At 45.4% G+C, this 12,130-nt stretch overlaps 1 protein-coding gene across 4 annotated transcripts in view; it reads right to left on the bottom strand.

The window, feature by feature from the left end:
- Positions 1-12,130, bottom strand: part of astn1 (astrotactin 1) — a 152,690-nt gene that overhangs the window by 39,538 nt on the left and 101,022 nt on the right. For all 4 annotated transcript variants that reach the window (XM_048989538.1, XM_048989539.1, XM_048989540.1 and 1 more), the window contains exons 12-14: positions 8,911-9,077; positions 6,732-6,926; positions 615-742 (exon numbers count right to left, since the gene is read on the bottom strand). In XM_048989538.1, coding sequence (XP_048845495.1) covers positions 615-742; positions 6,732-6,926; positions 8,911-9,077 — 490 coding nt within the window. The remainder of the gene's footprint in view (positions 1-614; positions 743-6,731; positions 6,927-8,910; positions 9,078-12,130) is intronic.

Here is a 12,130-nt window from a genome sequence, read left to right as displayed (position 1 = left end):
AAAAACGAATGAGACTATGGCACAGTCTATGCATGACGTAGGCTACGCAGCTATGAAGCTACCAAAGGCACAGATTCTACACCGAAGTATAAATCAGCCTTAATGTATAGGATGACAGCAAGCCTAACTCTGAAAGCACAGAGTGAGTCAGAGTAATGAGAAGGTAGCTATATGTCAGTGTACACATTCACAAACACGTACACTTGCACATATCAATGGCAACAGTCCAGCTTAATATTTGATAAAAGGAAATACACACACACACAGGATAAAACAAAACCTCCCAAAACACACAGCCAGGGAAGGAATCAAACCCACAACCATGAGGCTACAGAACTCCTACTGAACCACAGTGCAATTCACATCAATAGTCTGGAAAATAGGTTACTCTCAAAGGCTAAAAAGGAGCAGAGCGGCCATTGTGTTAACATTGGCTAAGAGTGTTATCTGGGTTTAAGGGAGCATGCAGTGCTAATTAATATTCTCCATTCATTTATAATGTGCCTCATGTACGTGTATGTCAGATCATAAAATACATTTTTATCCGTAAAAGAGGCAAACCACATTTAGTCACATTTACAATGAAGATCTTGCGGAAGAAACTATGAGTTTACCTGTGAGATACTCGGGGTCGGGCACTGGGTCAGACATCTCTTCATGGCACTGTGCCTCTGTTGGCACGGATGCCACAACCATACCATCTGGGAGTTGCTGCTCAATGCCTCGGGCAAAGTTCTTCTGTCTGATCAAAGAAAAAGCAACATAAAAGTCTGCTTCAGTCTTAGCAAATGACTTAGCAAAAGAAACATGATTCATAAGAAGAATTGTGACGATTCATGGGCTCAAGTGTCTTTTGTGTGTGTGTATGTTATTTGTTTTTTAGTTGGCTCCTCCCAGCTTGTCATCTGCTATCATCCTCTCCTCTTCCAGTCTTTTTAAATTCTCAGCCAGGCTTGAACCAAGAGGTGGTGTGTTGCACTAGTTTGACACTGCTTATCACCTTACTCCTCACTCACCCAAACATGTCACTTTATACCCCTGATTTGACTGATTATATGTCACTTTCCAGGTTCTGCTTATTTTGATTTGACTCAGTAGAACCCCTTATGTTATGCCAACACGCCTGTCCTTGAGTCCTTCATCCCACAATCCGTGACAGAATGACTGGACTCCATCAATCACATAGTGGGCATCCTTGGGAGCCTCTTTCACTCTGTGTGTCTGCCTGCATGCTTTCCACTGCACCTGACCTCCTCCCTGCTGCCAAGTCTCTCTCACATCGGTAGCTGGTGGACAATTCTCTAGTCGACCTGCTGAATGAAAGTGAGCTGGAGAACCCCGAGGAGGAGGAAGACCCCAGAGGGTCTCCTGGCGTGCAGGTTGACCTGCCGGTATGGACATCTTATTGGCCTTTCTGCTACAATGAGGACAACATGCCCACGCTGATCCCTCTAGAGTCCCCTGATATGGCCTGGCTTGCCACTTCTCTGCTTGTTGCTTCTTTGCTGTTTGAAGCCCTGCAGCTCACTGCACTGGCACCCCACAGCCTCACCTGCCATTTCCTGCCGTTTCTTGCTGCAGGAGGAAGAAGTGGAGGGAGCTAGCCTATGGCTGTTGCCCCACCTGACCCAGTCCCTCCAGAGTTCTGCCCAGGGGAGGTCACTGCCATCCTTCCAGTGCCTGGGCCAGAAGAGGTCGCCAACGTGTCTCCAGTGCCTGGCCAAGGAGAGGTTACCAATGTGTCTCCAGTTCACAGCCCAGCTGATGCTGCTTCCATGCCTCCAAGCACCCAGCCCAGGAGAGGCCTCTTATACACCCTCAGCATCTGGCCCAGGTGAGGCCATCATTCCGCCCGATCTTTCAAAGTCCGGCCCAAAAAGGGCCACACAGGAGGCCTTCTCACTCCTGATGTTTCCCACCACAGGAGAAAAAGTGGAAAAAGTTAGTGGTGTCTCTGGCTGTTGCCACACCTGACCCAGTCCCTCCAGAGCCCTAGCCCAGGAAAAGTTGGCGCTGTGCCTCCAGTGTCCAGCCCAGGTGAGGCTGTTGCCACGCCTCCAGTGCCTGGTCCAGGTGAAACTGCCACCACACCTCCATAGCTCGGCCCAGGTGTGGCTGTTGCTCCACCCGATCTTCCAATGTCTGGTCCAGACGGGGACGCATCCACTTTTCGGGAGTCTTCAGAGTCTGACCCGGAAGAGGCCGCTCTTAATGAGCATCCAGAACCCAGCCCAGTAGAGATTATCATTGCTTCTGTTGCACCTCCAAAGCCCATCTTCACCTCTATTGCACCTTCATAGCCCACCTTTGGCTGTCTTCACCTCTGCCATGCACCCAGAGGTCATGCGCCAGGCTCGTGGGCCCAGCGATGGATGCTCCACCTGAGCTCCAGGCACTTAGCCCAGAGAATGAGGCTCTGTTGAGGTCCCATGCTTCCAGCCCCAGAAGGACCACATTATATGCCCCAGGCCTCACAGCAGCCGTGCTGCCTGAACCTGACCCAGGTGTCCCGGCTTTGACCTGCTTACCTCCTTGTGTCCTGTCTTTACCCTGTTTGTCTCCTGATGTCCTGACTTCGACTGTGTCAGTGCTTGCCTCATGTCCTGTCATCACCTTGGCAATCTCCTTGTAGCCTCCGGACCCACCACCGGTGGCCTCTTCATCTCCTGCAGGTTGCCACCGGCCTGATGCCCAACTCCCCAGCCACCACCAGACCAGATTGGAGTGATCCAGAGGATGCCCTTTTGATGGACTTGGAGTGGGACCCTCCTGTCATGCCTATTGCTTGTTACCCCTGGTCAGTCTTTGTATTTAAGTAGCTGTTTTTCTTCTCATTCACAGTCCGATCATTGATGTCGCTCCTCCTACTGTATCTGTCCGTGTCCTTCCCTGTACTTGCCTCCTTGATTTGACCCCTCATGGTTTCATTTGTTTTCCTTCTCACAATTTAGTTCAGTAAACCCCTTTTGTTCACCAAATGGTTGCCTTGAAGTCCTTCATCTCACATCTCATGCTAATCAGCAGGCTGAATTTGCTTAGAAATTGGAACACAACTGCTGATCTGGAAAAGTTTGTTGCTTACTTAAAGAAAGTTATCTACAGTAGACTGAGTAACAAGGTATAACAATATATGTATACTGTAAGCGAGACAAATACATTTTGAATATGAATAACTAATGTAGGATGAAGGTAGAAATACACTGATAATATTGTAATATTTATATAAATATTTGCTGATTTTTGTTTAGTTACTTATTCCCATTTTCCGCAGTTGTAAGTTGTCAAGACCAAGAGCTTGAAGGATAGAGTCTAAGTGTCCTGTCCCGCTCATCCGATCCTCCTGTTTGCCACACCCCCTCATTAACCTCGTGTGAAATCCAACTGCTTTTTGTTGCTGTCATTTGTCCTGTGTATTTAAGTCTGCGTTAGGTATGTCTTCCCCAGTCCAGTCATTAACGTTCGTCTTTTGCTTTGCCTAACGTTTTCGTGATGTTTCCTTCAATAAACCCCTCATTCCTCAATTCCTCGACTCCCTGCTCCTGCTTCCCCGGCCTTAACCATGACGGAATGACCAGACTCCACAAAAAGATACCTCAGCTACTGTAACCGAGGCTGAATACCTTGGACTAGTTAATGAGGTGATTTACTGGCTGCAACAGCTCAAGGTCCGACAATGCCCCGTGGCTCTTGCCCTGGCTACTCCCTCTGGGGACATCCTGGAGAAGATTTCCCCAGCAAAGGACCCGTACCTCGGGGAAGAGGTGCGAGTAAACTTACGGTAGCTTAGGAGTGGGGTGGCTGAGGCGAATATGCCTCAGGTAGCCCTAGACAGCGGACTTCCCTATGGTCTGCTGTCTGAGCTACCAGAAGTGCCCCAGACAGCAGGGAAAAAGAAGAAGTGGAAAAGACAAAGATGGGCGAAGATGCCGGAGATCATCCTAGGTGCTATCTCAGTCTTCGTTGCCTGTCCTGCTGTGTACCAGAAGAAATCCCTCCTGATTCTGGATTCGGCGGTTTTCGTGCCTGGCATCACCGCTGCCTCGTCTAAACAGAAACCCAAAGCTCGTCCGCTCGCGACTTTGCTGCCAGCGCTGGCAGCTCACCCATTTCTGGGGACACACCTGGCCGTTAAAGGGGCCGGATCCATTGGGGATGCCATCCTGCAGGTCCCCAAGTTCCTTAAATGGGTGGCGTCCGCTGCCGAGGCGCGAACCCTAACCCCATCCCTTGTGCCGCCGATTCTTGCTGCGCCCCCTGAGGTTCCTGTGCCAGCATTTGATGCTCCGCCCCCCCCCCCCCCCCCGAGGTTCCTGTGCCAGCGGTTGATGCTCCGCACCCGGAGGTTCCTGCGCCGGGAGTTGATACTCTGCTCCCGGAGGTTCCTGCGCCGGCAGTTGATACTCTGCTCCCGGAGGTTCTTCATCTGCCCATTCCTGTTTCGCTCCTTGAGGTTCCTGTTCCGGTCCCTGACCTTGATTCCCTAGACCCTGCTCCCATTACCCCAGCTCCCATAGCCCCAGTCCCTGTCCCCGAGGAGGTCCCTGATCGCCAAATCACTGCTCCTCCCTATTAGTGAAGATGGGGGAGGAGCTCGAATGGGACCCCTCGGGGATTACCCTGACTTCCTCAGTGACTCCTACTCCACCACCACCCCAGCATGGCTGATTCTGGTCATGTCCCCGACTTTCGGTCTCCCGGAAAAGGAGAGGACACCTGCGCCGGGGTCGGGTCACGCCCACCGTGCCCCCGGCTTCCCTTCGGTCCCCTTTCCCGGCCGACTACGGTCCTCCATCTTCGGCTCGTCGGTCACCTACGCCTTAGCCGGCGGCGGCTGCACCTTCCCCTGCCGCAGCTCCTGCTCCCTCCTCCCCTTCACCTGTGTCCCCTTCACCTTCCTCCTTGTCCCCTTTCGTTGGTCCCTCCGCCTTCCTCCTCGCCGCCCTCAGCATTCCGTCATGCTCCCTCCTCGCGGTCGCCTACTGTGGTTCCCTCAGGCTCCCCGTTTCCCCCCGCCCTTAGCCTCTTTGCCCTCTGCCTTTGTGACCCCTGTGTCTGCTCCTCGTCCTCCCAATTCTCCTTCGTTCACCTCTGGTCCCTTTGTGCCTCCTGTTGTGTCCCCTGGTGTTCCTTCGCTGTCCCCTTTCGTGTTCCCGGGTCTTGTGTTTCCGTGGTGGTCTCCTTGTGTGGTAGTCTCCTTGTGGGTGTTCTGTGTCTCCGTACTGTTCCCCGTGCTGCGTTGATGTTTTGCTTTTGTCTCCTCAGGTGCTGTTGTGTCCCCGGTCCCCGTCACTTCACTCCCCTTGGGCACGCACGGCTTTGGGGGGGGGTCCTGTCCTGCCCCAATCGTCTACTCCTTCCATGTGCCACGCTCCCTCATTAACCCCGTGTGGATTCCCTGTGTTTACCAGCTGTTTGTGATTGTTGTCATTAGTCTAATGTATTTAGTCCGCGTTCGTTTGTTTCCTGAGTCCAATCATTAATGAACGTCTTGTGCTGCTCCCCGTTTTCTGAATAAACCCCAGTTTTTTTGTACTCCTCGTCTCCTAGAATTGCTTCCCCGCTCCCCGCTCGGGCAGCGGACATAACAGGGATGTCCAAGGCAGTGTGTATTCTGTGATAGTCTTCTCAAATAAAATAAATGTAGTATATAGCCAATACAACAAATGTGAATAATAGATTATTTTTATTTTATTAACTTTTATTAACGGATTTTATTTTGTTTTATTAATGTGCATCGTTATTTTGAGAGGAGTAAGAGAAATGAGAAATGTATCACAGCTGCCACTCTTCTGGGAAGGCTTTCCACAAGATTTTTGAGTGTGTCTGGAAATTTTGGCCCATCCATTCCTAAGTGTGTGTTTATTCCAAAGTAAGGTCAATAAAGACATGGTTGGGTGAGTTTAGTGTGGAAGAACTTGACTGACCTGCACAGAGCCCTGACCTCAACCCCACTGAACACCTTTGGAATGAACTAGAAGAGTAGTTCTAGTTCAGCATCAGTACCTAATCTCACAAATGAAAGGGCAAAAATTCCCACAGACACACGCCAAAATCTTGTGTAAATTTTTCCCAGAAGAATGGCAACTGTTATAGCTGCAAAGGGGGGAGGGAGTTACTCCACATTGATGCCTATGGGTTTAGAAAGTTCCTGTAGGTGTAATGGTCAGGTGTCCCAATACATTTGTCCATTTATTGTATCTATTATTTCTATAAATTTACTTATATATTTATCTCATATTCATGCATCATTAATGAATCATAATGGATCATTTATTTCAAGTACTTTGACTTTTTCACTGTCGGTTAATTATATAAATTTTTGTGAACTACTGAAGGAACACTAAAAGTGAAATACTGAACTCATGTTAATTCATCATTAATGAATCTCAATGCATCTTTAATCTCAGTATTTGTTTATGATTTGTACCTCAATAGTTACTAAGTTACTAAGGAACCATATTGTAAAATCTTACCAAAAATGTGCTTCTTTTACCAAGCAAGCATATTCTGTGCTGGTTGTTCTCAACACATCAGTTCCACATGGTCCCGTCTGCACGATTGCCTGAAGAAATCGCTCTCAGCCTCTCTTTAAATTCGCTCTCAGCCTCTCTTTAAATAACAAAGTACTAGCTACTATTACGGGTCAAATAAGGCCCCTGTTCCCAAATTCTACTATACCTGTAACATTCTTGTCATGCAGTTAAGTGGCTGCCAGAGTAGACGTATCTTACCTGAACGTGACCTTTAGGATTTGTCCAGAAGTTAGCATCTTTGTCTGATTGTTGTAACCATAAAAAACATCTCCAAACAGAGTTTCATTGGCAGGGATGTCAACTGCTTCTCCACAGTCCAGTCCGTCTGTACAAGCCTCTGATAGCGGTTGGCAAGAGCGTCCATCCGGTCCCCTCTTATAATCTTCAATACAACTAAAGAACAGGAAAACTACCATTAGGTTCTCAATGATTTACTATTTCTTAAATGAGGTACTTCCCAGGATCAGGTAATCCATTTTACTTTTGTCTTGGTTTTCCAAAGTAAAATTGTATTGGATTACTCTGATCCAGATACAAACTTTTCAAGACTACCAAATCGGGATTACCAGTGTTTCAAATAGACTACACATTAGGGTGGGGTGAAAAAATTTAAATTTCCAATAGCAATTTCCAGTAGTGCAAAAAATTTGTCACTGGATCTCATTATTAAACGTGCAAAATATCTTTGAAATAGGTTAATATCTTCAGGTTCCAACTGTCAACGTCAACCAACTACAAAAATATCAAACAGATAATATAATGAGGGGAAAAGACCAACACACAATAACTTTATCACAATGACCAACTGAAGAAATGAAAACAGACAGGAACCACACAAACTGAACTGAGTAATGAAGAAGCAGGAGTGGAACATGAAATAACATGAAATAATTGGTCATTTCATGGGGGGTTTGAGTCTCCAACCTGGCTCCATATGTGTGGAGTTTGCATGTCATCATAGGGTAATTTCTGGGTGACAAAGGGGTGTTCTCTAAAGAATAAATCAATGGGAATATTTCTAAGTGGGATTTATAACTTGTACGATGTAACTACTGAGCAACTACAAATTGTGCCAAACATAAGTTGTCTTGTAAAGCATATATTTAGTAACAGTGATATTTTTCTGGGCATGTACTGTATATGACTTTGGAACAATTTCTGAGAACAAGGCTACATCATTCTATGTGTCTGTCCAGGCTGATAATTAACTGAGAGTCTATGTGTATCCTCTGTGCAGATAGTTTTGCTTTAGCTATGCTTTTCTATCACTATGGGTTGGTGCATAAGCATGGTTAAGAGTATTCGTAAAATATACACACATTTCTACGCATTCTATAACATTCTATAAAAAATGTGCTTAGGCTAGGAGGTGCATGACTTCAAATTTTATGTCATGATTTAGAGTTATGTCATGATAGTCAGGTCAATGTTATTTTGTTAATTATTTGTTAGTTATTTTGGGGGGATCTATCAAGATCAAAATGGGACACAGCATTTTATTTATATGACCCACAACATGTTTATAATTCATTATTAAATCTGGCCAGCAGATTGATCTTTCATTTTCCATAGAATAAAAAACAATGTTATTCCGTAAAGTGCTAGTATCACTATGGGCACTGGCAATATTAAACAAAAGTATATCAGTTATCATTCACATTATCCATTGCAGAAATATGGAGATGCAAGCAAAAAGCTGTTCATTAACACATTAATTGTAACTGAATTACAAATAATCCCACCTGCTCAGTTTTTGCGCCACTGCTTCTCTTTCATTTACCAATACTTCCACATAACTGTTATTCTCAAAGATCCCCTTTGTTGGTATTGTCATAATGACATAATCAATGACAAGCCAACGTCAAACTTAACCACCATAATAGAGCAGTAAAGTCGACTTGTGGAAGAGTTAACTAGTCTGTGCAACCCCTAGCGTATGCACGGTTTACACACAGAATTACTTGTATGCGCGGTTCATTAAAAAGACCCCTATAATTTTATTGGTCACCAACCAATTAATTAGCAATTCATATGCAAAATTGAATACATTGTTACATTACTATGGCTGTATTGCAGTCGAGAGTATGCAAAGTTCAATAAATAAACTGATCAAGCAAGAATGACTATACCAGGACCCACCGACCGCCACAGGAGTAATTTCCAAAAATACCACCACAACCAAAACACTCTTATTGACATGGTAGAGGAAACCTGAAGAAGGAGGCCTGTTTTCACTTACTTTCATTAAAGCACAGTGAAAAATATTTCAAGAAAACTGTCACAGTCCAATAATAAAGCCAGGTAGTAAAACAAAAACATGAAGTGATTTGGCAAATGTAACTCAGCGATGGTCCCTGTGGCTAGAGCATATACTCACCCACAGAACATCTGGATGTTGTAAAAGGAGGGGTCCTCTTCTAAAGGTGCAACCTGCTGCAGGCATAACTGTTCACAGCCACCGTTGAAGCCATCCGAACAGTCGATTCCGATATGGTGATCATAACAGCCCGAACCATCTTTCATGGGACTTAGACCTGGAGGGCACTGGGGGAATAGATTTTAACAGACTGTGAAAAGTGCTATAAATGTAAAACAAATCTTTTGCACAGAAATTTGAAGTTTGGAGCTCACACTTCTGCCCGTAACAATAATTGCCCTTATAAATGCCTAAGCAGTTTCATATATCATGGTATGAAAACTAAAAATACGACAGGTAATAACAATAGGCATACTGTAAATCTTGCTTCAGTTAATCTGGGAACGATGTGAATCATAATGTTAATGTTGCATTTGAGAAATGAATGGCACGTTATTAGTTGACAGCTTTTTGGCCAAATGTTTTTAATATCAGATTAACTCTGCAATGAACTGCTTAGCTAGCTCCCTCCATTAAGCATTTCACTAATTGGTGCAGTCAGCAGATCCGGCTGTAAAATGAAAGCAAGTCTATGACAAGGATAGAAACAATGGACACAATGTAATTCGGAAGTGATTTTAGTCTTGCTAGATGTTGAATCCCATCCCATTATTAGTCATCAGTTCCCCCATACATACCCAGCACCCTTTGGATAGATCGCATGGCTATTTCATCCCTGCTTCTTGTTTAGACTACGACTTCGGTTTTGCATTCTGGGCAGCATCACATGCCTGGAGAAGTACTTAGAGGACATGTTCTCTGGCTGATCACCAACCTCACCTACTCCTTCCATTGCAGCCGCTGTTCCACCTGTGGCTGCATGCACTCAGCTGTAGTTCATGCCAGTGACACAATGGGTTGCCCAAGAAATGCCAAGGTTTTCTCTTACGGTCCAAGTTATACATTGGGCACAACTCTGCCCTGATGCTTGCAAATCAAGACCACGTAGACCTGGTCTTCTCCCTTCTCTCCGGCCAAGAAAAAATATTAACTGGTACATTGGGCGGAGCTTAATTTTGTCTGAAGTGATGGTTAGTTCCACCTGCTGGCAACTGCGAGACCTCGTCTGTAATTCCAGCACATGTTCCAGTGCTGGAAAGGAGTGCTACTGGAGCTCCATCAAATTATTCCCTCTGTCGCACATGTGAGCTGAATGGTCAAGTACTTCCCTCATTTATTTGGTGATGAGAAGGTGTGAGCACAAAGCCTGGCTGTCCTGATGAAAAAGGCCTTTTGCCTATTCTCGAGCTTGGCAAAAAATATTAACTGGTACATTGGGCGGAGCTTAATTTTGCTCCGCTTCTGGGCATGCTCAGAGCGCTTTACTTTATTATTCACATTGGCAGAAAAGTGCTTCATTACTTAAAAACGTTATGGTTATAGGGGTTTATTTGAAATAACTGGCATTATGTTCCATCAGATCAGACGCTTTGTTAGCAAGTCCTCCCAAACTCCTGCGGTAGTTAGTTACCCATGGTTATGTCAGCATAACCCCTGTGTCTTCTGGTGGACATGGAGATTTTGCTAAATGGCATCTTATTTTGGGTCATATGTATATGTTACTGTTTTTATTGACATGGGTAGAGCGTCCAGAAACCTATTTGGAGGTGCAGCTGCATCTCGAATACACTGATTTCCGTGATAAGATTGGTCGGATCTGAGTTACACAATTACAGTCATTGCCTATGAGGTTGGATTAATGACCTGCTGCTGGGTTCCTCTTTACCCAAATGTCATGTGTATCCACTTACCTTTCCAGAATTGCACATTGAGCAATTATATATTGAGGAAGCCTTACAGTTTGGATTTATCCGGTCATCCACTTCAACTGTAGCCTTCAAGTTTTTCGTTGTCAATATGCAAGATGGGGGTCTTTGTCTGTTCTTAGATTACTGTGCATTCAATGAGGTAAACTAAATTAATTTATCCTTTCTCCTTAATCCCAGGCACTTTGGAGCAGGTTCATAACATCACTAATATTAGCAAGTTAAGTTATGCAGTGCCTACAATGTCATCCATATTTGTGTGTAAAATGAATGTAAGATTATGTTTCTCACTCTGTCCCTGAGTGATCATATCTGACATGAGTGTCTGGCTTTGTGCATCTACAGGAGCATTCACTTCTTGTAAACCTGGAGAAGTGTGAATTCCAAACTTCCCGACTCACTTTTCTCAGGTATATACTGACTCCTGCAATGGTCCAGATGGACCAAACTAAGACTGTGCCCAAGCCAAGACCCCACAAGCCCTTCTTGCGGGGTTTATTGTAGGCTGTCTGGGTGCCCCAATGCTCATGGTCCCACATAGCCATTGACTTCCTGATGGCCCCACCTAAATCTCAGGATTACATGGTGATCCTTGTAGTTATTGACAGATTTTTCAAGCTGTGTTGCCTCATCCATTTGCTGTTGGCCCCTGAACTTGCAAAGACTATCTTCTAGCATCTGCGTAGCATCTTCTAGGTGTTTAGCATACTAGAAGACATTGGAAGTGATTGGGAATCACAAGATTCTAGAGGGCCGTCCTAATCAGGGTATTACTTGATTCCTCTGCTCCTACTGCACAATGAACCAGAAGGACAGGTGTCAGTCTCTTCAACGTGCCAAAGATTCCACTCCTCTTTATGTCCGACACTCTTTTAGTGTATCCTAGGATATTAACCACCGCTTGACCCATGGGAGATCCAGTCCACTGGATCACTGGTCCTGGAGGAATGGTCAAGTATGGGTAGTGGGGCACATACAGCCCTTCCATGCCGTTCAAAGAAAGGCCATCACAAACCATCATCACCACACTCCAGCCAGGACTGAAGGACAGTGGCTGTCTAGTTATTTACCTTCATTCCCTCAAAGATGCTGTCCCCATGTTTTATTGGTCCCCTTCCTGTCTTACACCAAATCAACCCAGTGACATATGAGTTGCAGCTTCTAAAGATTTATAAGATATCCCCAATGTTCCATATCCTTCTCCTGAAGCATATGCGCTACAGCCTACAGAGTATAACAGAACAGTGGTCTCCAGTATGGTCCAGAGGAGCAAAGCTAGGTCTGCACTGCATATATTTTGGACCCATTTTTAGCAACGGGAGGTCCGGCCAAATGGACACTGCTGCCATGCCCCTACAGCCATTCTCCTTCACCAGAATTCTAATTGTAGCTTATCTAAATTAATTATCAGTCTT

The sequence above is a fragment of the Brienomyrus brachyistius genome, chromosome 21 (genome assembly GCF_023856365.1).
Source record: "Brienomyrus brachyistius isolate T26 chromosome 21, BBRACH_0.4, whole genome shotgun sequence".
Taxonomy (NCBI): Eukaryota; Metazoa; Chordata; class Actinopteri; order Osteoglossiformes; family Mormyridae; genus Brienomyrus; species Brienomyrus brachyistius.
The sequence above is the reverse complement of the archived record's forward strand: the minus strand, read 5'-3'. Positions and strand labels throughout refer to the sequence as shown.